The sequence below is a fragment of the Danio rerio genome, chromosome 18 (assembly GCF_052040795.2).
Source record: "Danio rerio strain M-AB ecotype USA chromosome 18, GRCz13ab, whole genome shotgun sequence".
Lineage (NCBI taxonomy): Eukaryota > Metazoa > Chordata > Actinopteri > Cypriniformes > Danionidae > Danio > Danio rerio.
The window spans coordinates 10,071,903-10,098,856 of record NC_141038.1 but is presented as its reverse complement, the minus strand read 5'-3'; the positions used below and the strand labels follow the sequence as shown (position 1 = coordinate 10,098,856).

Here is a 26,954-nt window from a genome sequence, read left to right as displayed (position 1 = left end):
TAAAATTATTTTTTATATTAAATATAAAATAAAAAAAATCGGAAGTCGGTATCAGAATCGGTCAATTTGCTTGTACAAAAAAATCGGCAATCGGAAACGGCCATGACATATCAAGATCATTGCATCACAGGGCTCAGTGACGTAAGAGAGAGAAGTAAAACATCTAACATGACTAATCCAGCTCTCTGTGAACTAAAGATGCAGCTTAACCGAATGAAGAGAGACTTGACGGAGTCGGGATACTAAAAGGGGGTGTGTCAGGCAGCATGCGTGTGTGTTCATCCATGCGAAAAACAGAGGTGTGTGTGTGTCATAGAGAGAGAGAGAGAGAGAGAGAGAGAGAGAGAGAGAGAGAGAGAGAGAGAGAGAGAGAGAGCAAGCAGTAAAACACACACAGGCACAGTCAGAGTCAAATCTTTTCCGCAGCAGGACGGCAGGCTGAAGGATTACTCCTATTTTAGCCTCTTCATCCACGCGTCCCGAGGTGAGCACATCTCTTCTGGCGCAGTCAAACTTTGTGTGTGTGTGTGTGTGTGTGTGTGTGTGTGTGTGTGTGTGTGTGTGTGTGTGTGTGTGTGTGTGTGTGTGTGTGTGTGTGTGTGTGCAGTGAGCTCCCTTGCTGGTGTGTGGATATGTGTCACTGTATGATGAAGAGAAGATGCGCTAAATACTGCTGCACTGGTTGATAATGTAGATCAGCATCCCCGTCTTTCCTGCTCTCTTGCTGAAATATAAATGATAAATATGCTGCATCCCGTTACCAGGAAAGAGAGTTGAGAAATATTAAGGAAAGGGTTGTGAAGTAGCCTAGGTCTTACTCTGCAGTAGTGGTTTGGATATTTGACATAAATATAGGCTGAATAAGATCTACTTCTCTGATGGATGGTTAATGGTTGCTTTAACGCGCGCGCGTGTGTGTGTGTGTCCTGTTCTCTGAGGTGCGTTTTTCTGAATTGGGTCACATGACTCGAGGGGATCGACTAAAACTGATGGTGTGTATGTAGGTCCAGTTTTGATTATGCCAAATTATAATTTAGTTTGTAATATATATATATATATATATATATATATATATATATATATATATATATATATATATATATATATATATATATATATATATATATATCACGTGAAGAGATTCAGGATGTATCAGAATATTGGTTTTCAGATAAAATTACAGATAAAGGCTACTTAATTTAGCATTATTTTATTCACTCTTTCATTTTCTTTTCGACTTAATCATTTTATTAATCGGGGTGGCCACAACTGAATGAACCGCCAACTTATCCAGCATATGTTTTACGCACTGGATGCCCTTCCAGCTGCAACCTATCACTGGGAAACATCTATACACACTCATTCACACATATACATTATGGACAATTTAGCTTACCCATTTCACCTATATTGTATGCCTTTGGACTGTGGGGGTAACCAGATCACCCGGAGGAAACCCACACGAACACGGGGAGAACATGCAAACTCCACACAGAAATGCCAACTGACCAAGCCGAGGCTCTAACCAGCAACCTTCTTGCTGGCAGGAGATTGTGCTACCCACTGCGCCACCGTGATGCCCTACATTTAAAAAAAATATCTAGTAAAATATTATATAGTGTCATCACGGCAAAGATAAAAGAAATCAGTTATCAGAAATGAGTTAATAGAACTATTATGTTTAGAAATTAGTTTAAAAAATATTTGAGTTAAATTGAAAGCTAATAGGGCTAATAATTTCAATTTTATGAAATTCAGCTTATATATACAGTTAAATCCAAAAATATTTAGACATCGACACAACTTTAACATTTTTGGATCTATACACCAACATAATGGATTTGTTGAATTTGGAAATAAAACGAAAAGATGTGCTGTAACTGCAAACTGTCAGCTTTAATTTGAGGGTATTTACATCTAAATCAGATGAACGCTGTAGGAATTACAACAGTTTGCATTTGTGCCTCCCACTTGTTAAGCGTCCAAAAGTAATTCGAAAATTGGCTTCTAAGCTGTTCCATGGCCAGGTGTGTGTTATTCCCTCACTATCCCAATAAGAATGAGCAGTGAAAAGGTCCAGAGTTCATTTCAAGTGTGCTACTAGTATTTGGAATGTGTTACTGTCAACTTTCAAGATGAGATACGAGATGTCACTATCAGTGAAGCAAGCCATCATTGGGCTGAAAAAAAACATAGGAGAGATAGAAAAAACATTGGGCATTGCCAAAACAACTAATTGGAACATTCTTAAAAAGAAAGAAAGCATCAGTGAGCTCTGCAACACAGAAAGACCCAGAAGACCACAGATTTATTTCCCTGGTGAAGAAAACACCCTCAACAACAGTTGGAAAGATCAAGAACACTCTCCAGGAGGTAGGTGTATATGTGTCAAATTCAACAATCAAGAGAAGACTACACCAGAGTGAATACAGAGGGTTCACCACAAGATGTAAACCATCGGTAAGCCTCAAAAACAGGAAGGCCAGATTAGAGTTCTAAAAAAGCCATCACAGTGCTGGAACAACATCCTATGGACAGATGAGACCAAGATCAACTTGTACTAGTGTCAGGATCAAAATCATTCCAAGATGTAGAAAGATAAGACGGTTGAGGATTTCTCAATTTTGGCGCCTTGTCCAATCCAGGTAACACTGAAGAGATATTGGACTCCTGGCTGGCTCGCCAATTTGTCAGGATCAAAAATTATTCCAAGACTCAGGAAGATTCATTATAAAAGATTTAATGTTCTTGCAGCAAGGGGAATACACAGAAAAAAAAACACAAGAGGCTCCATTCTGGTTGCTCAAAGGGCAGTCCTTCAAGGCCAGTTTTACACAGGCAAACAGATGATGATGCATTGTCTTTAATCATTGGTCTAAACAGTGTGTTTGGTAGAATCCTATTGATCATATAATCAAATCATTGTCAGCGCAATATTCCTGCAACTGGCACATTCCAACCATTCAACTGACTGAAAACTACAGTTCAGCATGTGATTATATCAAGAAGCACACAAATTTAACATTAACTTTGGGTTCCTTTAAAAGTATACATATATATAAAATAATATAAATAGAATATAATGAAATGAATAAAATTAATTTATCTAACAACTAGAGTGATGGGAAAAGTAGAGTATGGAGAAAGAAAGGAACTGCTCATGATCCTAAGCAGTGAAGCATGGTGGTAGTGACATAGCGTGGGCATGTATGGCTGTCAATGGCACTGGTTCTCTCATATATATTGATGAGTGCTGACAAAGCCAGCAGGATGAATTCGGAAATGTTTCAGGCAATATTTTCTGCTCATATTAGGCCAAATGCATAATGGAGGATGATCCAAAGCATACTGCAAAAGTAACCAAAGAGTTTTTGAAGGGAAAGAAGTGGAATGTAATGCAATGGCCAAGTCAATCACCTGACCTAAATCTGATTGAGCATACATTTCACTTGCTGAAGACAAAACTGAAGAGAAAATGCCAAAAGAAAAAGCAGAAACTGAAGACCGTTGCTGTAGAGGCCTGGCAGAGCACCACCAAAAATTGAACCCAGTGTCTGGTGATATCTATATGTTCCAGACTTCAGGCTGTAATTAACTACAAAGGATTTGCAATCAAGTATTAAAAAGTGAAAGTTTGATTTATCATTATTATTCTGTCCAATTACTTTTGGTCCCTTAACAAGTGGGAGGCACATCTGCAAACTGTTGTGATTACTACTGCATTCATCTGATTAGATGTAAATACCCTTACATTAAAGCTGACAGTCTGCAATTAAACCACATCTTGTTTGTTTCATTTCTATTGCGTTGGTGTGTATAGAGTATAGAAAAATGTTTGACACAATGAATTATGTCAATGTTCACTAACTTTTTATATGTATTTAATATGTATTTAATAGTTTAATAACTATTAATAGTTTTTAATAACTGATTTATTTTATCTTTGCCATGATGACAGTAATATTTTACTAAAAATATTTTACTAGATGTTTTAAAATAGTATAATATTTTAAAATATTTATAATATTTATAAAAATATTATAAAATATTTATCGTATTTGTAAAAATAATATTTTATAATATAAAATAAATACTATTTGACTAGATATTTTTCAAGACACTTCTATACAGCTTAAAGTGACATTTAAAGGCTTAACTAGGTTAATTAGGATAACTAGGCAGGTTAGGGTAATTAGGCAAGTTATTGTATAATGATGGTTTGTTTTGTAGACTATCGAAAAAAAAATTGCTTAAAGGGGCTAATCATTTTGTCCCTAAAATGTTTTTAAAAAAATAATAACTGCTTTTATTCTAGCCAAAATAAAACAAATAAGACTTTCTCAAGAAGAAAAAATATTATCAGACACACTGTGAAAATTTCCTTGCTCTGTTCAACATCATTTGGGAAATATTTAACAAAGAAAAGGCAGCTAATAATTCTGACTTCAGCTGTATGTATATAAATAAGCTTTAGTTTTCTGTTTCATTTTCAGATCCAACACAGAATGTAAGCTTGAAATGGGATCAGCGTTGTGTGACAGTGAGGTGTAAGATCTTCAGAGGAGTGTCAGCATGACCCCTCACCGTCAAGCTCTACTGCTGCTCTTCACTCTCTCCCAGTGTGCCAGTCTGTCTTTAAATAGAAATGAACAAGCCCACTTTTTGCCCAGCACAGACCCAGAGCCAGGCAAAAGCTCATCATGGACAGCAAAAATGGACCCAAGTTTATCCCCTGATGTACATCCCAACAGAGACCTTTTGACTGAACCAAACCTTTATATCACAACAGCCTCAAAAACGCAGTGGATCAAAACTGTAGTTTCCAGTAAAACCGAGCTTCCCTCGGATATCCAGAACGATGAAGAGGGAACTCAAACCGAGCAATCTGATTGGACAAATTTCAAGCAAGACAGATCGTTTAAAACTTCACTTGCAACGCTCCAGCCTTTTCCTTCTCAAACCTCAGAATCCAAATACAGGAATACATTTAAATCCAAAACTGCTGCAGAAACCAGCACCCATCGGACACTTAAAAAGTCCTTTAGTGCCACCCAGACACCATATGTTAGAGGAACTTTAGATGGCACTACATCACCAAAAGACCCATCCGAGAAAACAAAGAATTTAACAGACGCTCCTACAGGTAATCAAATTAAAGCTACATTAGAGCCAACTCATGCGTTTCATGACAGAACTTGAGAGCGTGTGAATGTGCAGAAAACACAATGCAAACATGTGCTGCTGTTTGGTTGACTTGGTTGATAAATTTCCACTGCAATAATAGAACCGGATATGGCATCTGTGGCTTTATGCATATTTAAGGTGGCATAGATGCATTTGCATGACTATTTCAGCTGTATAAGTTGATGTGATGGCTCTGAGCATGGATAATTTAGTGTGGCAATAATGCAGCATTAAGTCTATACTGAATTTTAAGCTGGGGGTGACATGGTGGCTCAGTGGTTAGCACTGTCGCCTCACAGCAAAGAAGGTCGCTGATTCCTGGCTGAGTTAGCTGGCAATTCTTGAGTTTGCATGTTCTCCCTGTGTTCATGTGGGTTTCCTCCGGGTGCTCCAGTTTCCCCCACAGTCCAAAGACATGCCTATAGGTGAATTCAATTCAATTCAATTCAGCTTTATTTGTATAGCGCTTTGACAATGTCGATTGTGTCAAAGCAGCTTCACATAAATGGTCATAGTAACTGGATCAGGGTGGTTCAGTTTTTAGTGTTTAAGTTCAGTTCAGTTTAGCTCAGTTCAGTGTGGTTTGAAGTCGTTATTGAGAGTCCAAACACTGAAGAGAAAATTCACCGATCCTGAACCATACAAGCCAGTGGCGACAGAGGAGAGGGAAAAAAAACTTCACCGATAGGGGAGTGAAGAACAAAAACCTTGAGAGAAACCAGACTCAGTTCGGCACGACCATTTTAATTTCTCCGCTGGCCAAAAGTCTTGTGCAGAGCTGCAGTTTCAGCTATTGGATGAACTAATTCAGCAGTTTCAGAATTGGATGAACTAAATTGGCCATGGTGTATGAGAGTTAATGAGTGTGTTTCCCAGTACTGGGTTGCAGCTGGAAGAGCATCCACTTTGTAAAACATATGCTAGATAAATTGGTGGTTCATTCCACTGTGGCGACCCCTGGTGAATAAAGGGACTAAGCTGAAAGAAAATGAATAAATAAATGTTGAGTCTGGGAACATCCAGTATTCTTGCATGGTGGTTTATGTGATGTATCATTGTGATTTCTAAAAGTAATCCTGACTTATGAATCATATAAGCTTCTGACAGTGACTGCTGAACTGGTATCTCCTTTTACTCAACCATTAAACCAGTCAGCTCATATGAGTCATTGATTTAGGTTTTACACTATGGGCCGGTATAAGCTTCTGACAGAATGATAACCTTGGATAAAAATATCATGGTTAGACGGTATTGTGATTATTACAGCTCTAAAATATATTCTTTTTAAATGTCTGGATAAATTCAGATTTCATCATGTCAAATAAAAACTTTTTAAGACTGTTTTAAGAATATTATCAATTAAATTTCCGACTATCACAGTGCAAAACGCTAATAATTTAAAGTGGGTTTTTTTTAATTGCGCAATTAAAATTACAATTCAGTTATTTCTTAGCCACATATTTTTAATAATGTGTCCAAACAAGCAAACTCTAGTTAAATACATACACCTCATTAGCAAAACCTTTCTTTTTAAAAAGACACGTTTTAAAAGATGTAATAAACAAAATGTATGCACAACATAAATTTAATTCTTTAAAATATAATTTAGTTTTCTAATGTTCAATAAAATATTTTCTGAATTCTGAGGTCTAAATCAAGGTTAATATTTATTTTGAGGGTAGCTACTAGCTTCTAGATTTTTTTAAAATGCTATATTAAAAAAAAAAACTGTATGTTTTGGTATCATTTATTTAATCCACACTAACAATGAGATACTAATCTAAAAGTCTTCTGAAACAGAATATTTTTCACTGAATATTTTTCAGTAATGCAATGTAGCATAAACAATATTAAAGATGTTCAGACTGTCTCAAAGTTTTAAAAGCTATAATAAACAACATTTACGCACAACATAAATGTATGCATAAAAACATGAAAACATGCAGAACTTTTAAAGAAATGTTATTGTAAGGATGTACGGAAGACAATTAAACCATGTTGCTAAATAGTTAATAAGTATTAATTTAAGCCTTTAAATGTCACTATAAGCTGTATAGAAGTGTCTTGAAATATCTAGTAAAATATTATTAACTGTCATCATGGCAAAGATAAAATAAATCAGTTATTAGAGATGAGTTATTAAAACTATTATGTTCAGAAATGTGTTAAGAAAATCTGCTCCCTGTTAAACAGGAATTGGGGGAAAAAAATAAACAGGACGGCAAATAGTTCAGGCGGCTAATAATTTTAACTGTACATTATGAACATTTCATTCATTCATTTTCCTTCAGCTTAGTCTCTATTTCAGAGGCTGCCACAGCGGAATGAACCTCCAACTATTACAGCATATATTTTTATGCAGTAGATGTCCTTCCAGCCACACCTCAGTAGTGGGAAACACCCATACTCACTAATTCATACATATACATTTTGGCCAGTTTAGCTTATTCAGTTCACCTATACCAGGGGTGCCCAAACTTTTTCGTATGAAAAGCCAAAATCCAAATATCACAGAGAGCCATGGGCCGAAGGTAAACATACCAAACTATATTACATTAAAGTTGCCATGGATATGTTCCTAATTTATTTCATATGATTCAAAATAAATAAAAAACAACTTTTTAAATGAAAACTTATTGCACTAAAAACAAACAATCATCTTTATCACACAGCGAAGTTCAATGCTGAATACACTGGTCAAGCCTTTGACTTGATTTCCTCACCAAAGTCTCTGCATTGTCGGGTGACCATATGGACATGTAAACAAAATCTGATTAATTTACATCATTTAATAATACCATTTAACAATAAAACAAACAAACAGTTACTTTAGAAATGAATTGACAATTTAGAAACCATCCCCCATCATTCTCCCTCTCTTCTCAAATGGGATGGTGGGCCAAATCAAAGGTTACCATAGGCCAACTTTGGCCCACGGGCCCTAGTTTGGGCATCTCTGATCTATACCGAATGTCTTTGGATTGTTGGGAAAACCTGAGCATCCAATGGAGCCCACTCCATGCAAACTCCACACAGAAATGCCAACTAGTCCAGCTGGTAATCGAACCAGCGACCTTCTTGCTGTAAGGTGACAGTAATCACTAAGCCACCATGCCACCTATGAACATTTTAAAAACCTAAAAAAATAATGGCTTCTCTTCTTAATGGGAATGTTAATGGAACATTTTCAGAACCTAAAATTGTTAGCTGGGATCACACAATATGCTTTTGATTCATAAACAAGCCATTTCTTTATGTGTCACATTATGATTCCCTTAAGATTCGTTTGAGTGTATCGATGTTTTTTTGCCTACAGTCAATTTTGCCTACAGTCTTGAAGGACGTCTCACTAGATAGAAATTCTTGCCATTTATTTGCCAAGTCTTTTTACTGCATCAAATGTAATACAGGCATTCACATTCTCTCAGGCACATTATAGTTGAGCACTAACATTTCTGCTGAGCAGCAATGTCCCGAAAAGATGATGACACGTTTTAAATTGGATAAAGTGTCGGCTGTACACATCATAATTTTGTAATAAAGGGACATCAGCATCGTTGCACTGCCACTCCTTGTTTAATACTGCTGTATTGACATGAATAAAATCAGCTCAATGTCTGCATCAGTGGTGCATCCTCATCATGCTCTGCCTGTGTTCCACAAACTGCAGTGAAAACATCAGTATTCCAGCAACGCACAAACCGTTCATCACTGCAGATGTGAGTGGGATACAAGCCCCCTAGTGACTCATTGTGAAACTGATAGCAACTTCTTTTCTTTTTTGGGGTTTGGAGTTCTGCAGGGAATGAAAAACAATAATGAAAAAGTTACCCTTGTTTTAAGTTTCACGTGTTTAAATGTAAACTTCACTGTATTTCAAGAAACATAGGCTCATTTTACAACTCCCAGTTAAACAGTTGAGTTTTACCATTTTTAAACCCATCCAGCCAATCTTTGAGTCTAGTGAGGTTTTCACTCATGAGCTTTTCACTCATCATAGCACACGTGCTGCTGATGATGTGTCAGTAAAATTAATTTGATTTGATTTGATAATGGGAGCACTTTTAGCTTAGCTTAGCACATAGATATTGACATTAGATGTCTCCTACCCTGCTGTTGTCTATTGGAAAGAAAGCGTCAATAAAGCCACCATTTTAGTACAGGGTAGCGCTCCTTTGAAATGAAAGCGTGACCAAGCTGCAGTGGAGGACTGTGGCCATCCAGAGCCAGCGATATACACAAATATTTCAGTATGCAATTATTATTTTTTTTTTCTAATTACGATAATTACAATTTTTCATCCCTTTTCTACATTGATAGATGAGTGACTGCACGGGCGTTGCCGACAAAGAGTGTGTTTGTGTGTATGGAAATATATTATATATATACAGTTGTAGTCAGAATTATTAGCCCCCCTAAATTAATTATCAGCGCCCCTGTTTATTTTTTTCACCAATTTCTGTTGAATGGAGGGATTGTTTCAGCATATTTCTAAGCATAATAGTTTTAATAACTTATTTCTAATAACGGATTTATTTTATCTTTGCCATGATGACAGTAAATAATATTTTACTTGATATTTTTCAAGACACTTCTATACAGCTTAAAGTGACATTTAAAGGCTTAACTAGGTTAATAAGGTGAACTCGGCAGGTTAGGGTAATTAGGTAAATTACTGTATAATGATGGTTTGTTCTGTAGATTATTGAAAAAAAAATAGCTTAAAAGGGCTAATAATTTTGTCCCAAAAATGTTTTTAAAAAAATTAATAACTGCTTTTAATGTAGCCGAAATAAAACAAATAAGACTTTCTCCTGAAGAAAAAAATATTATCAGACATACTGTGAAAATTTCCTTGCTTTGTTAAACATCATTTGGGAAATATTAAAAAAAAAAAAAAATCAAAAGGGGGCTAATAATTCTGACTTCAACTGTATATATATATATATATATATATATATATATATATATATATATATATATATATATGAGCTTAGCATAGATCACTGAATCAGATTAGACCATTAGTATCTCACACAAAAAATTTATAAGAGTTTTGATAATTTTCCTTTTTAAGGCAAGGCAAGCTTATTCATATAACACATTTCATACACAGTGGCAATTGAAAGTGCTTTACATAAACAAGAATAAAAGAGACAAGTATAAATAAAATAAAAACAAATTACACAAAAACAGATGAAAACATCGTAAAGTAGCTTTTCCATATATTCCGAAACACTTGTGTATCATATTTTCTTACTTTACTCTGGGACTTCCCCATTCTGGTGAAGGTACCCTCTGAATGTGAAGAGAAGCGTAGCTGCTTATGAGGTCGTTCACATATCATGTCTTTTGCGCGCAGACATATTGGGAGCGCATATTGTATGAGTTCGCATTTCCCAGGAGCACGCAGTTGAACACCTTGAGTCATGTGACAAGAACTGACTGATCGGCTTCATACTTTGTAATATACACATTTGGGTAGACTATTACCTCAGACAAACACGGAACAAATAAACACTGCAGTGCTTTTTCATACGATGGATGTCAATGGTATCCAGTTTTCCAGGATTGGAAAAAAGTGAATGATGAGGTTTTGTGCAAAGTATTTTGAATATGTCAAGCTGCTGTGATCAACCCATTGTAAAGTTTTTTTTGTGAATACTAAATTACCGAAAGAGCTGCAGTTTATTTTGTATTTTTATAGGTATATTTTATAAGTTTTAAAGGTAAAGTCAAAGTAAAGGAATTAGCAATCTGATTACTTTTTACATGAAGTACAGTAATTAGTAATGTAATCAAATTACAATTTTCTAGTATAATCAGTAAATTGTAATTACTTTTTTAAAGTAACTTACCCAACATTGTGTACTAAGAAAAGACTAGGAACTAGGTACTAGCAAAATTAAAAGTTGCTATTTTCTAAGTAAATATGTCTAGCGTAAAAATTAAGTCACTTTAGTGCTGTACCACGGCTGTAGCAGGCGCGATGATATTACGCAGCACCTGAAAATAGTCCCAAGGTACAGTACGTCTTAACATGCAATGTAAGAACAGAAGAGTCAAGCTTTGGAAACAAAAACTATGAAAGCTCTATTTTTAAATGTTTTGAGCGAGATGCTAATGGTCTAATTTGTTTCAATGATCTATGCTAAGCTAAGCTAAAAGTACTCCCTCCAGACCCAGAGATTGGCTGAATCAATTAAAAATGTATCAAACTCAACAGATTAACTCTAGGGAAGTCATAAATGAGCCTATTCCCCCCAAAAAGTGGAGTGTTCCTTTAAGATTTGTAATTCTATTTTGTCCGACAGAAACGACCTTCATTATGACAAGCCCTGAGCGTGATCGAGAGGAGCATGAGGGTGTTGAACATGTGAAAAAGGAGAAGAAAGGCCAGTCGACCAGTATTGTGATCAAGGTCACTGAAACCTCTCCTAAAACAGGTACGGAAGCATTCACTGTCAGAATGACCTCTATTTTAAATATATTAACTTTTGCTGCTGGATAAAAGAGTGCAATGGCTTTTCTGTGCTCCACAAAGTGCCTAAATGAAAGGTTACAAGAATCTAAAATTAGTATCTGTATGCATTTTAAATAGTCAGGGTCTTTATTTAAATTATAAATTTAAATAAATTTATGAAAATTCAGTCTTTAAAGGTGAGAGTTAAGCCAGACCCTGTGACCTTAATTACCACATGCTGAACGACTAATGCTAACTCTAATGCCGCAGTGAATTCCCCATCTTTATCAATACAGTAACAATCTCAATCAATCCTGCAATAATAAGAGTGTCCACAATATTTGAAAATAAAACGAGTCTGTATTGTGAAACTTTACTTCCATGCGCAGGTGTTTAAGTGACGTAATGCTATGAAAGTGTGTCAGTTTCTAATTTTTAAATAGTCACACACACGCGAGAACGGCAACAGGGTCAATGCCCTCTTATCTGTGCCATACGTGAATGTGTGTCAGGGATGAAGTGTGCGACCCATTTACAACAGCCTACTTCCACATCTCTTCTAGCTAATTAACATAGTCATTGCTTTATTTGGGCTTATGGTAATGCTGACATTCATGATCCTCCATTTTATACTGAAGTAACAGAATCTACTGTATGCTTTAAGATCCCTGTGAAACATCAGTGTGTGGTTTTGGTCTGTGTTTTCACATGCAAAATAATGTGTAAAAATAATGAGCTGCTTTTGGACAGTATTAGCTTTGTTTTTTGTGAATATAACCCAGGGCGCATAAACAGACCAAGATTAAGGCTGGATTACATTATCCGACTCAATTTTAGAGACATCATATAATTGTAAACCATTCGAACGGAATAAATACAGATAAAAACAGGTAAGCTTTACCTGACATGTTAAAAAAAGACACATGTAAAATATGTGCAATGCTTTTGAAATTTAGTTTTGGGACATTTTTGATGTGATCATATGTGCCTCATGTGAAATTGTTTTAAAAACAACCTATTTCAGACATTGATACATGTTCCACATATTTACCATGCGATTGCTCATGTTAAACTCATGTGAAGCTTGTGGTTTTCTGAAAGTATTATAACACATACAGTGTTGGGCAAGCTACTTGAAAACTGTAGTGAGCTAAGCTATTAGCGGCTCTACTTATAATGTAGCTTAACCACTAAAAGCTACCCTCGGAGAAATGTAGCAAGCTAAGCTAAAAGCTACAAGGCAAAAGTAGCTTAGCTACATCCAAGCTATTTTTGCATTTTTCATTTTTAAATCGAAGCAACAAATAGAGTGAGTCATGTCTTAGTGATCAATAAAACTGTCAGTAAAACATATGAGGCACAATTATTCAGTTCAGTTATTTACTGAAAATAATATGCTGTACTAAACAGAAACAAATTAAAGCATATAACAGTTAAAACAAAAAATTCCAATAAAACCAGGAGTTACACATTTAAAATACTATAGTAATTTTTAGTAAAGGGAATTATTAAGGAATAGGCATTAGCTTGTATTGTATATCTTTACAACTCTTCATTAATAAATTACACTACATTCTGTGGTATTATTAGTAACTATCATGAACTAATACTAATTACCATAGTATACTTTAGTCTTTACTACAGTATATATACAACAAATCAGGGGCTCACCCGTAAAACAGAAAGAGGAAGAAATCATCATTCTTGCCATCATATGGATTTACTTTCATCACTAGACATCGGCCTCACAGCTCCATGAATGTGGGTGCGGTCACTTATTGATCCGCGATCGGTAAATGTAGCTTGTGTGGACGCTACTGCGCTACTTGACTAAAAAAACTGCAGCGTTACTGAAAAGCTATTTGATTTAAAAAGTAGCGACATTGCTACCACGCTACTGAGAAATGTAGTTTAGCTAGTAGCGTCACTACTTGTAACGCTACTGCCCAACACTGAAAACAGTCATCTATAATACTTTTAAAGTACTGAAAGTTCGATTTCCAAAAGGTGTGTAGCATAATTAAATAATTTTATAATTATATTTATTATATTCTGTTTATAAAATCATTTACAAACCAAATAAAGTCTGACACTAACCTAATTGTTGTCTTTTAGCATCTCCTGGTGATGACTGGAGCAGGTCTGCCACACTTCCGGACTGCAACCTGGTTGGCTTTGGGATCTGCCAGTCATCTGACGCTTCAATTAACAACACTCTATCTACTCCACCTCCGGTTTATTTAACCACACCCCCTGGTGTCATAAACCCACCCCTTGAAGACCTGACTCCACCTCTACTGGTCCCTTTACTGACTGACTGGAATGCTGCCATGGCGACATGGGGCCTGGCATGGGAGTTGCAGGTTTACGTACTGGGCTGCGTGTTTATGCTTGTGGCTGCGCTTTCTGCGCTCAGCCTGATGTGTTTGCCATTGCGCTGGCCCTCTGGCTGTGCCCACTTCAGCCTTCTCCACCTCCTTCAACTACTAACAAGTTCCAGCCGGGCTCTGTGGCTGCTCTACGATCCATACGGCCAAAAAGAGCGCCTTCCCATAGGCTGGGCTCGACTGCTGCATGAAGCTGCTTATCCATGTCTTACCGCATCATTTGGCTTGCTGCTGTTACTGCTAACTGCCCGCTCGTGTACCCAGCTACTTTCCCAGAACACCCTGCAGCGCAGCACCTGCCTTTTGGCAGCCCTAGTGCTTCTGCATGTGGCCATTGTGATGGCGTCCATGGCAATACTGCAACTTTTTCCTACCCTGCAAGTTGTGCCTCTATTACCCGCAGCAGCCTTCGTGCTGATGTCCTCGATCCTTTCATTCACGTATCTGCTTCTCTATTGCTGTGCCCGTGCTGACGTCAAACACATTTACCGCCTCAATGAAAGCTCTCCTGAACGGCCATCATGTCATGCCAGCAGGTGTCCATTTACTGAGGCGCGGATGTGGGAGAGGGCGGCCAAGGCTGGGGTGTTTTCTGCCCTCTTCCTCCTGGCATGCGGAAGTCTTCGACTCTATGCAATGCTACTTGCAGGAGGATTAACCGGTGGAGTCATGGTTGGTCTGATGCCCTGGCCCTGGTGGGGTTTCCAGCTCAGCTGCAGAGTGTGTGAAACAGGAGTGTGTCTTACTCTCGCCCTTATAATCACTCACCCTCTTCTCTGTTGCGGAGTGCCTCCTTCCAAACCCGGGGGCTGCAGCTGGCTCTTCAAAAATCAAACTACAGAAGGCACCACATCTGGAAAACCCACAATCCTCTCGAGTCGGTGTGGCTGGTCACTACGTCCTGCAGAAAAGCTGGGGTTGTGTGAAGGAATAGTACGGCGGGAAAGTGAAAGTGTGCCACTCTACACCTTGGTGGAGCTTCCGCACAGTGAATCCGACGGACTGGACCTTCACTATCCCAGCAGTCCTCAGCACAAGCCTTCAACACAGCTTGCCCAACCCACTAAAACTAACAAAGCATCTCAAGCGTCTTCCTTTGCAAGTTTGGACGCTGATTCTACAGCAGATCTGCGTCCCCCTTCACCTATCGACCTACGCCGAAGTATTGATGAGGCCTTGAACAGCGAGGCTCTGTTCCAGCATAGCCTCTTCGGCTCCTCCAGACTCTCTCTTAGCACCCGTGGACCCCCAGACGGACAACCCTGTCGGGGCAACTCCACTGAAGTCAGCCTATACCGCACTTCCTCCTGTGGGGATGTGGACCCTGCTACTGTACCTAGTCGGTCCAGACAGTGGAGCACTATATCTGGGAGACCAGCTCAGGTCTCGGTCCACTGCGGTGGGATAAACTCAACAGAACACTCTCAGAGCAGCCTACATAGGGGCTCTCATTCTGGGCAGCAGCTCCACAGAAGGTACACCACCTTAGGGTCTACATCCTCCAGAGGGAGCGTGGATGTGGATGCCACTTCTCATGTTGATGAGCTCGCAGTTCAAGCTGAATTCATTAACGTCTGCAGGCAAATAGATGCACTTAGTATTAGCAGCGACACGATTGATCTATAGGTGAAGAAATCTGTATTGAATCAACTACATATTGTGCTGGAGTGTGGATGCACTGTGCTTACATGCAGAATTAGCCTTAAGATTGTCTGGAAAGTTTAACAATTGGACGAATTGGTCCAAATTGGCTGTTGGAGGGCCACTTTGCTGTACAGTTTAACTCCATCACTGCTTGTAAGTTTTCTTTTTGAGAACCTTTCCTGTGTTTGAATATGCCTACTTACTTTCATACTATATAGCACACAGCATTCATAAAACTGTAAATGACCTATTACTTCTCCTGAGATTGGAGTGTGTATCCAATGGACACTTAAATCCCATGAGGCCACAGGAAAGGATTCGGGCATGGCAGTGAAACAATACAATTGATGCTTGTAGGTCGAATAACAGTGACAATATGATGGATACAGTACCTTTAAATGTCATATATACTGCACACATTCATACAATATCGAACATTCATTTTGAACAGTCATAGAGTAAGTTTCAAGACAAATAATTATATGCTGTAAATAATAATGTACAGTATGTGATTTAGGATGCAAAGCTGGATATGGTGGTGGAGGTGTTCAGGAACAGGATTGAGCACCTCTGGGTTTTTTATTTAGCTTGGTTTGATGAAAAGATGTTTAGCCTATGGCCTAATTGTTGTTTTTTCTTGTTGTGGAATGGAACTTTAGAAATCTATTGAAGTGTAAATATGAGAGAAAAGCAAAAGTTTGCATGAAGACGACAAAGACAAACAGAAAAATCTATGCAGTTTCTTTTAAAATGCTAAATGCTAATTAGCCATTTTGATGGATCACTTGCCATTTTAGTTCTACAGGTGTTCCATTTTTAAGAGTTACTTAATTTACATCACATCTGTTAAACTATACTAGACTCAAATTGTTGCCAATTTGCATTCTCATGGCAAACTGTGGCTATGTTTGCAATAACATGCGAGCATATTGCTTGTACTGTTTCTGTAGTATGTGAAATTTCATTCATTTATTGATTTTCTTTTCGGCTTAGTCCCTTTATTATTCCGGGGTCACCACAGTGGAATGAACCGCCAACTAATCCAGAACTTTTTATGCCCTTCCAGCTGCCACCTATCACTGGGAAACATCCATACACACTCATTTACACACATACACTATGGACAAATTAGCTTACCCAATTCACCTATAGCGCATGTCTTTGGACTTGTGGGGGAAACCAGAGCACCCGGAGGAAACCCTAGTGAACACGGGGAGAACATGCAAACTCCACACAGAAAAGCCAACTGACCAAGCCGAGGCTCGAATCAGCGACCTTCTTGCTGTGAGGCAATTGTGCTACCAACTTCTCCACCGTGAAACACTATGTGAATGTTCTAACTGATTTACTGCATCTGCAATAGAACACTGAACGCAGGCACTGAATTAAATATGAAGTCACGTGACAACAATGTTGCTTAGCCTACAACTGTAAACAAATCTTTTATTGATGTCTAATGCATACTGTTGCACATGTACAGTACAGTGTGCACTAAGAAATATGCTAGTAGTTCATTTCAAGCATAGCCTCAGTCTTTGTAACACTGCAAAATATACACTTACTGGCCACTTTATTAGGTACACGTCCAACTGCTTGCTAACTCAAATTTCTAATCAGCCAATCAAATAGCAGCAACTCAATGCATTTAGGCATGTAGACATGGTCAAGATGATCTGCTGCAGTTCAAACCTAGCATTAGAATGGGGAAGGGAAGAAAAGTGACTTTGAACGTGGCATGGTTGTTGGTGCCAGACAGGCTGGTCTGAGTATTTCAGAAACTTCTGATCTACGGGGATTTTCATGCACAACAATGTCAGGTAGGATGGTAGGGACAGAATTTGGATTTGGATCCATCCTTCCTATATCAACGGTTCAAGCTGGTGGTGGTGGAGTATGGTGTGGGGGATATTTTCTTGGCATACTTTGGGTCCATTAGTACCAACTGAGCATCGTGTCAAGTCCACAGCCTACCTGAGTATTGTTGCTGAGCATGTCCAACCCTTTATGACCACAGTGTACCCATCTTCTGATGACTACTTCCAGCAGGATAACGCACCATGTCATAAAGCTCAAATCCTCTCAGACTGGTTTCTTGAACATGACAATAAGTTCATCAGTCACCATATCTCAACCCAATAGAGCACCCTTGGCATGTGGTGGAACGGGAGATTCGCATCATGGATGTGCAGCCAACATATCTGCAGCAACTGCATGATGCTATCATGTCAATATGGATAAAAATCTATAAGGAATATTTTTAGTACCTTGTTTAATCTATGACATGAAGGATTAAGGCAGTTCTTGAGGATAAAGGGGGCCCAAAATAGAAAGGTGTACCTAATAAATAGGCCGGTGAGTGTATATACTCATCATAGCTTAGCAGCATAGCATTGCTAAATATATGTGCCCATAAGCCCTCATAACGATTGTGGTGCACATATACTGCCCTCTGCAGGCTGTATAGACGAATAACATGAAATACAGTTTTTGCCTCCTGACAGACAAAGCCTATATAATGTAAGATCATCTCAATATTGGCTAGGAAAACGTTTTTATTTGTTGCCAAATCTTTAAAATGTGCTCTTTTTTTTAGTAACTGTCCCATTGACTGCTTTTGTTTCTAAATGGGGTGTAGAACATTACACATACACAGTTGTAAATCAATAAAAAGAAATTTTAAAACAATAAAGCAGACAAAACTAATACTTCAAGTACACATTAAAGAACCCAGTCTATAAAAACTCATTCTTTATTCTATAAACTGCATTATATTCAGAATAACAATCCAACAATCTGTGCAAACTACAAAATAGAGCTCAGTGTCACTTTCACAGCAAATGCGTACGACTCTCCTTCACTTCTGACCTTGTAAAATCTCGCAATTTTTTTATACTGTAAAATGTTTGATATATGTAAATCCTTCTAAGATGATGCAAGTGTGTGAAACGAATAAATAAACGTTGAGAAATGAGCGCCTCTACTGTCTAATAAATACATTATTGACTAGCATAAGGCGAGTAACAGTACAAACTCCCTGATTTTAAGGCTGATACTCATTATCCGGTCATGGTTCTAGTGCGATCTGATTAAACAGCAAGCAGCCTGCAAACGTATTCAAGAAAACTAATTCATTTCATAATAGATTTCAATAGAACTGAACTCATAACACTTACACATGTGGTGCACATGATTCACCTCAACATATATTATTGCTATTAAACCAACAGACGTTTTTAATTAGGATCTTTGGAACAAGACAGACTAAACATACCCTGTATACCACAAATATATAAGATACACTCTGTTTCACATACACACACGTATAGGATCTTCATATTTCAGAGTACATTCATAGTCTACATTTTTTTAGGGAAGCCCGAACAAAACAAAAATGCAGCTATGAAACAAAAGCTCCATAGGTTATTTAGTCCCAATGATGGCTTGCAATAAAGTGTTTTTTAAGTTTACCAAGGATTTGAGAGCCATCAGGAAGAAGGACAAAGGATTGAGGGTTGTGTAGAAATGGCTTTTTTTTTAGCTGCTGTGTTTAGTGACGGCCGGTGACGGGACATTAGGTCCAGCTCTTGGGTGCCCTCTGCTGCCAGGCTCAATATAACCGTTTCTCGTAACTGCCGGAAGACAAACAGAGCATTAAACATGAGCCTTTTTTCTCTACATATACAATTAAGAGTTTTTTTTTTTTACAAATATATTACCCATATAAAAAAACAGTTCACCCAAAAGTGAAAATATAAAAAGCACCATGGAAGTAAGTCTTTGTTTTTTCATGCACTTGTCCATTTTAAGTTGTTTACTGTTCATTTTTATTTACTCTTGGCTTTTGATCATTTTTTACAGCTTTATGTGAAAAAAAATCTAAAATACATGGCTAAATGCACCTTTAGTTGCGTTTTTTAAAATACGTGTCTGTAGATTTCCATTGCAATCAAGCCGGTGTTGTGCCGAGAAATGCACCCCCTCATAGACTTTCACTATAAAACCCAAAAATTTAAGGTAACTCAAACAACTGCAACAAACCGTTTGACTCTAATCCTAATGAGTACTGTGAACTTAATCAATTTGGGTAGACAAAGCAATTTGAGCACAGTAAAACCTAATAAATGAAGAGAACTCAAATCAACCGAGTACTGTAAAACCCAATAAGTTAAGGCAACTCAAACTGTCTGAGAAAACCGATTGGGACAAACCATTTGAGTTTAAAAAAAAAAAAACTAATCTAAGTACTGTGAACTTACTCCATTTAAGTTGAAGTAAAGAGGTATTTAATTAGCTCATTACCTTCAACACTGAGTTCAAAACTCTTTTCAAATGAGTAGAATTAACTTTCAATAAATTTTGAGTTAACCACACTCAGTTCATTTGATAAAGTTGACTGTTGGGTTTTATAGTGCAGCGTTCTCTGTTTACTTTTCAAAGAAAATAATAAAAAATCAAAGGCCAAAATTGATTAAAACCTAAAATGATTATTATTTTGATGGATAAAGCAAGCACACGATCTTAAAACACACTAGGTTTACAAATAAATGTAAAATAATAATATTAATAATATTGACTGTAGTGCTGGCTAAAATTATGCTTTTTGGTGGGTTTTAAACAGACATTTAGGCTACATGGAACACATAATTGTTGTTGCTGTTTTAAACTAAACTACACATTAAACAATTCACTTAATCTCATCGGTATTGTATTTAAAGTCAATCTATCTTTTTATTATATATATTTTGCAAGGAAAAGGTTCAATTCACGAATCTCACCTCAATCACTCTCATTAGAGTCATACCTCTATTATTATTATGTTTTAAATCACACATATACACTAAGACCAATTTGGTTTCTTCAAATCACCTATAGCGCATGTCTTTGGACTGTGGGGGAAAACCGAAGCACCGGAGGGAACGAAAAAAAATTTTTTAACGTTTTTTTTGTTGCATACAACTCCCAATTTTATTCATATCTATACTCTGATTATTATTTTTTTATTATTATTATTGTATATTTTTTATTCTGGCTGTTTTTAGTATTTTCTAAATATAAAGTGATAAAATACCAAACATTCTCTTCTGCAAAAACATTTGCCTCAATGCGAATCACTTCAAAAAAAGAAAGAAACTAGAATTTTCACCCGAATTAGACATTTGTGCAAGAAATATATAAAGAATATCACATATTTACACACTTAATAACCAACCTAAAATGTAAGTAAGTATTCACATTTAATTTACATCACCGACCAAAAGTTTGGGGTAAGTTTTTTTTTTAATTATTAATTTTATTTAATAATTTTAATACATTTATTGTTTTCGTCAAGGCAGCATTTATTATATGTTAAAAAAGTTAAATATTTATTTATTAAATATTTATTACTTATTGTAATTAGTTTCAAATGAAATTATTACTCCAGTCATTATTGCTTTTATTACTATTACCATGAATACTACTACTACTACAACTACTACTAATAATAATAATAATAAAATTAATAATATAATACTAATAATTATAAATATTAGAGTTATTTCTGAAGGATCATGCAACTCTAAAGACTTGAGTAATGAAGCTAAAAATTTAAAATCACTGGAAAAAATGATTACATTAAATTATAAACTGCATTTGAGCAGTTATTTTGTAGTGCAATAACGTTTCACAATTTCACAATTTGTACTGTATTTGTGATTAAATAAATGCAGCCTTGGTGAGCAGGAGAAGCTTATTTTAAAACATTTAAAAATCCTACTGACGCCACTCTTTTGAGCGGTAGTGTAAATGCTAATAAACATCCACACTTACATATTGCAGTTAGTTACAATGCACATGAAAACTGTAGCATATATTACTTTTATTACTGAATAAATAAACAAAATAATTGTTAAAAATTCTTACGAACCCCAAATTTTGAAATGCTAGTACACTTTCATGGTGCTTTCATCCCTTGGTCACCATACTATATGCATTCTTAGTGTAAAAAAAGACGCTTAAATCTAATTATGAAAAAGCATTCATTTTAGGGTTAAACGATCTCTTTTTACACTATGATCTCCCTCCCAAAGACAAATCAGTGAACATTTTACAAGTACACAACCACAGCAGGACACTAGCTTTTGTCTACATGATTAGACAGCAAGAGGTCACTAAAACAGTCTCAATGCCCACTAAAGAGCCCAGACGGCAGCACTGTTAACATTTCCAACACAATCCCCTCCACCAGTACTCAACGTTATCATCATTAGAGACATGAGGACTCGGAGTACTTACATGGCAAAAAAGAATATCTATGATGATGGCATAAGAGAAAGGAAGAGAAGACATTTTCACATGTAAACTCTACTTTTCCTTGATTGTGTAACAAAGGATGGACTGAGGGTCTCTGGGAGGAACTTTAATAAAACACACAGAGGGGATTGCTAAAGTTTTACGTGAACCATATTAATACTAATGAAGTCAAATGTGGTGTTTTAAGGGAAATGTGCTGTGGGGAATAAATCTTGCTGGGTAAAACAAGGCGGGGTTAAAGTGAGTGGGCGGGGACTTACGAATGCAGTCCATGAACTCCACCCTCAACCTGAGCAGACATGGTCCTCTTCTCGAACTTCAGCTCTCCAGAGTACATCATCGATCTACATGTAACGCAGGTGAGATGCGTAAAAAAAAGACAATGTTCTTTCCGTATTGGAATTTGGAGCAGAACATTTTAAGTCATAACCTGGATGTATAAATGATCTTCATTTTTTGTGTTCACAACAGATAACAAATAATGTTGATGCATTGTCATAACTTAAGACGTACATTAAACAGCCGATTAGAATGTTATCACTTGATTGAATGGACGTTATCAGTGGTTATCAGCTGATATATATGGGCAAGCAGAGGCCCTCTGATAGGCTCAGAGGGCTGTTATCATCCATCCACATGTTTAATCAGCTATAGATTACATATGGCAGCGACCGTAAGTCAACCAGAATTATTTAAATTATTTATTAATTTTCCCATAATGGTATTTTATTAACGTCTACCCCTACCCCAACCGTCACAGTAATGTAAAAACAGATCTGGATCTGGAGTTTTCTCTAGAAGTACAGCTGATTAACCACGTGGATGGATAATGACAGCCTTCTAAGCCTACCAGTAGGGGCAAAAGGCCCCTACTGGCCCATACCTATCAGCTGATAAACACTGAAACCATTTAATCAAGTGATAACATTCGAGGCAGGTACATTAAAGGATGAATTAGTATATGCTAACAAGATAGCTGAGAATTGGTTTACTGAACACAATTGGTGCAGAATGTACCAGTATTTTAGTTATTTATTCAAAAACAAAAAAACTGATCAATATGTAGATCTGTCATGATGTCTATTTTTTGTTGTATGATATATTGAGCCAAAGAATATTGTGATAAACGATATTATTGTCATTTAAATACCATTTTATGCCGCTCATCTGAATTTCTGTAGGTTTCAAGTCAAATTTAAGACTTTTTAAGACCCTTTTAAGATCATTGTGAATACATTTTTCTTATACAAATCTAAATACTTAGGATTTTTGCAATGGCCAAGTTGGGCCAATAGAATTTTTTTTTTCTAAATGTAAATGTAATTCTTTCTAAGCCAAATATTTTAATGTCAATATTTTTTTCAACATTTTTTTAACCGAATGCATTTCTGTTATAAAACCTTAAGTTTCATGCCTATTCATAAATATTATATCCACTCCACCTTACTTCTGTAAATAGTTTTTGTATAAATGAAAGGCACATAAAGGCAAACATTGCCCTGTTATTGTCATGAGGAATTATGTAATTGTTTATAGTTTTCTTTTCCTGATTAGAGAATTTAATTTAGAGAATTTTCTGTCAAAATGTCTAAATGCTGTTGTGATTGTATCTCTTTGCAATAAAAAAATTAATTTTATTAAGATGGATTGCTGATAATTGGATGTGTTGGCCTGACTGGCTAGCTTTAGTTGGACAGGGAAAAATGAAGACCTTTTAAAAATGATTTAAGACCTACAACACAATATTTTAATGAATTTAAGACCTTTTAAGGCCCAAAATTTACTGTTGAAATTAAAGACATTTTAATCCTGATTAGATAATGACACTCTTATATAATGCCAGAATGACAATATATTACAATGCAAGAACACTCTTCCTAAGAACACATAATATTTTTTTCTTATAAATATTTAATTTAATTATAGTCATTTTTTAGAGTCATTTTGATGCGGGAATGCAATACCTAGTTCAACCACTGGGTGTCAAACTTTCATTCATTCATTTTCTTTTCGGATTAGTCCCTTTATTAATCTGGGATCGCCACAGCGGAATGAACCGTCAACTCATCCAGCATATGTATCCAGCATATAATAGCAAATAGACGGCCTCAAAGCTCCTAAACATGAATAAAAGCTTTTCAAATGTCTGTAAGATAATGTGACAGTCTTACCGCAGAATGGACAGACTCTTTGCACCGATATCCTGACAGCCGTGTTGAATTCCTGCAATGAGGTATGGAACAAACTTGTGTATCGATCCTTTATCCTGAACTGAGCCAGAGACTCCCTGAGCCACCTTCACCTTATCACCTTCACTGGAAAACACACACAACACATGCACATTCAGCCAATACCTAGGGAATAAAATGTCATGCATGTGAAAAATAAAGAAAGATAAAAGTGAAAAAAAAAATTTCTAGATAAATTTCATTTCGAATGCTAAAAATTTAATGATATTACAAAGAAAGAGTGAATAATTAACCATTCTAATATTTATTGCACAATAAGAAGTGATGGTGGTTAGCAATGTTGCCTCACAGCAAGAAGGTTCGAGCCTCGGCTGGGTCAGTTGGCATTTTTGTGTGGAGTTTGGGTGTTCTCCCCGTGCTCGCATGGGTTTGATGTGGCATGGTCATGTGATTATAATAAACAAGTCTTTGTTAAGTCATTACTGTGTTGATTTTTTGTTAAATGAAATGGTTCTACACTCAAGTACGATCTGTTTAATACCATAAAAGCAACATGATTTGTGTGGGTTAGGCATACAATAGCTGACGATAACTGTTTTCAAGGTATATCACGGTTTGGAAAAGTCAAGGTTTCCTTGACCATTCCTAAGGTATGTGTAATGTTACTTTTTTTTTTTTTGGACAACAGTATCTCCAGTAGAAAATATATCCAAAGATGCCATTTTAAATTGTAACGAAATCTATTTTTGAATCTAATGAAGACAGCAGAAGTTAATAATTCATCTGAATGATTTGGCCAGGCGTGTTTACAGCTCCAAAATATGTTCAATCCTTCACAAAATAAAATATACTGTGTTCAAAGTAGAAAAAAGTTTTAGTTTTTTTGTTTTTTACCCAGACATCTAAAAAGAACTTATTTTAGAGCAGTACTCACAATAACGTGAAACCATGATACTGTGATATTTGTATCAAAGGTTATCATACCATCAGAAGCTTATACCGGCTCATGCCTAGTACGGGTTCATTCAGATCGCCCCCAAGTGGTCAATCACTGAACAGGTTACATAGTTTTTAACCTGATCTCGGATCAGTTTTTTTTTTTTTTAATATAATGAGATATTTGTAAAACAAAAAGGAATAATATTAGTTAATAGCCTCTGGTTGTCCAGTTTAGCAGATCCCACAATGAAACACTATTATAAGCCTTGAAAATTTATAAAAGGACATTAATTATGCAGACAATATTTAATATTAAACAATAGGATAAGTCACATGTGTCAAACTCAGTTCCTGGAGGGCCGCAGCTCTGTACAGTTTAGTTCCAACCCTGATTAAACACACCTGATCAAACTAATTGAGTCCTTCAGGCTTGTTCGAAACCTACAGGTAAATGTGTTGAAGCAGGGTTGGAACTAAACTTTGCAGGGCTGCGTTACTCCAGACACTGGCCTTGACACCTGCGGGCTAAGTTAATCTTATAGGTTATACTACTTTTAATTTAAAGTTGTATATTTTTTTATTTGTTGCACTTTCATGGTTTTGACCAGCAGGTGTCCCTAGCATGTGGTGTTTTGAACCTATCAAAACCGTTAATCACTTCGCAAAACTATTGGTTAAATTTTTTTCAAGCTTGGAAAAGCTTTCTTTTTCCCATCACTGGTAAAAACAATATTACTTTTCCAAAAATACATTTCCAATATTCAACAACAAAAACTATTTTTTAAATATTAGCATACTTGTCTATTGTCATGGTCCCGGTTACCTCACCTCTTTTGTTTTTGTTCATTGCCTTGTGTTTCCTGTGTGACACCCATATTAATTGCCTTAGTTACTAACTGTTCTTGTTACCATACTTGTTAGATTTCCAGTATACAGTTGAAGTGAGAATTATTCGTCCCCCTTTGAATTTTGAATTAAATTTTCTTTTTTAAATATTTCCCAAATGTTTAATAGAGCAAGGACATTTTCACTCTGATAATTTTTCTTCTGGAAAAAGTCTTATTTGTTTTATTTCAGCAAGTATAAAAGCAGGTTTTAATTTTTAAAAACCATTTTAAGGTAAAAATGATTAGCCCCTTTAAGCTATTTTTTGGTAGTCTACAGAACAAACCATCGTTATACAATAACTTGCCTAATTACCCTAAACTGCCTAGTTAACCTAATTAACCTAGTTAAGCCTTTAAATGTCACTTTAAGCTGTATAGAAGTGTCTTGAAAAATATCTAATCAAATATTATTTACTGTAATCGGAGCAAAGATAAAATAAATCAGTTATTAGAAATGAGTTCCTAAAACTCTTCTCTCTGTTTACCAGAAATTGTGGGAAAAATAAACAGGGGGGCTTATAACTCAGGGGGGCTATTAATTCTGATTTCAACTGTATACATTTCAGTCTAATAGCTGAACAATGGTTGTATAACAGCACAATAATTATTGTTGCATTAGTTGTTGATGTTAGTATAGTGTTCCTGCTTTGTTTCATGTCCTGTCTTTCTGTGTCCTTGTTTTGGAATATTTGTTAAATCTAATAACTGCACCATCTTCTTTGTTACATGTATATTTTGATTGTTACAATACTTTATTGCATTTGTGTTATGGAAGTGTTCAGTGTGAAAAGAAAGTCTTTTATTTTTAATTAATTACTATTATGATATAAATGGAAACACTGAAGGAGATCGCACATCACGACGGCGTCCCAGCTTTGGCTCTGCAACGGTCTAAAGGTTTAGCTTCTGCTTTGATTAAAGAACAAGGTACCGAGACTTCATGTTTAATGTGTTTGCTGTATAGAGTTTG

General features: G+C 36.3%; 2 protein-coding genes across 5 annotated transcripts in view; one reads left to right on the top strand and one right to left on the bottom strand.

Moving 5' to 3' along the window:
* Positions 1-405: 405 nt before the first annotated feature.
* On the top strand, positions 406-18,649 carry prrt4a (proline rich transmembrane protein 4a). The gene is made up of 4 exons (XM_087292976.1): positions 406-484; positions 4,494-5,143; positions 11,499-11,630; positions 13,763-18,649. The coding sequence occupies exons 2-4, from the start codon at positions 4,573-4,575 to the stop codon at positions 15,658-15,660; spliced, it is 2,601 nt and encodes an 866-aa protein (XP_087149102.1). The 5' UTR covers positions 406-484; positions 4,494-4,572; the 3' UTR covers positions 15,661-18,649.
* The window catches only part of impdh1a (IMP (inosine 5'-monophosphate) dehydrogenase 1a), a 38,075-nt gene continuing 29,532 nt past the window's right edge, over positions 18,412-26,954 (bottom strand). For 2 of the 4 annotated variants that reach the window (XM_087291859.1, NM_001002177.2), the window contains exons 13-16: positions 24,141-24,284; positions 22,230-22,313; positions 21,952-21,968; positions 18,412-19,307 (exon numbers count right to left, since the gene is read on the bottom strand). In XM_087291859.1, coding sequence (XP_087147985.1) covers positions 19,213-19,307; positions 21,952-21,968; positions 22,230-22,313; positions 24,141-24,284 — 340 coding nt within the window. In that variant the 3' untranslated portion in view covers positions 18,412-19,212. The remainder of the gene's footprint in view (positions 19,308-21,951; positions 21,969-22,229; positions 22,314-24,140; positions 24,285-26,954) is intronic. The other 2 variants (XM_087291860.1, XM_087291861.1) reach the window with 1 other exon arrangement.

Bases quoted from the DNA above. Each gene is read 5' to 3' on its own strand.
- prrt4a (XM_087292976.1), top strand. From the start codon at position 4,573: ATGACCCCTCACCGTCAAGCTCTACTGCTGCTCTTCACTCTCTCCCAG. The intron at 5,144-11,498 runs GTAATCAAATTA...TTTGTCCGACAG, and splicing joins TTTAACAGACGCTCCTACAG to AAACGACCTTCATTATGACA. The intron at 11,631-13,762 runs GTACGGAAGCAT...GTTGTCTTTTAG, and splicing joins TGAAACCTCTCCTAAAACAG to CATCTCCTGGTGATGACTGG.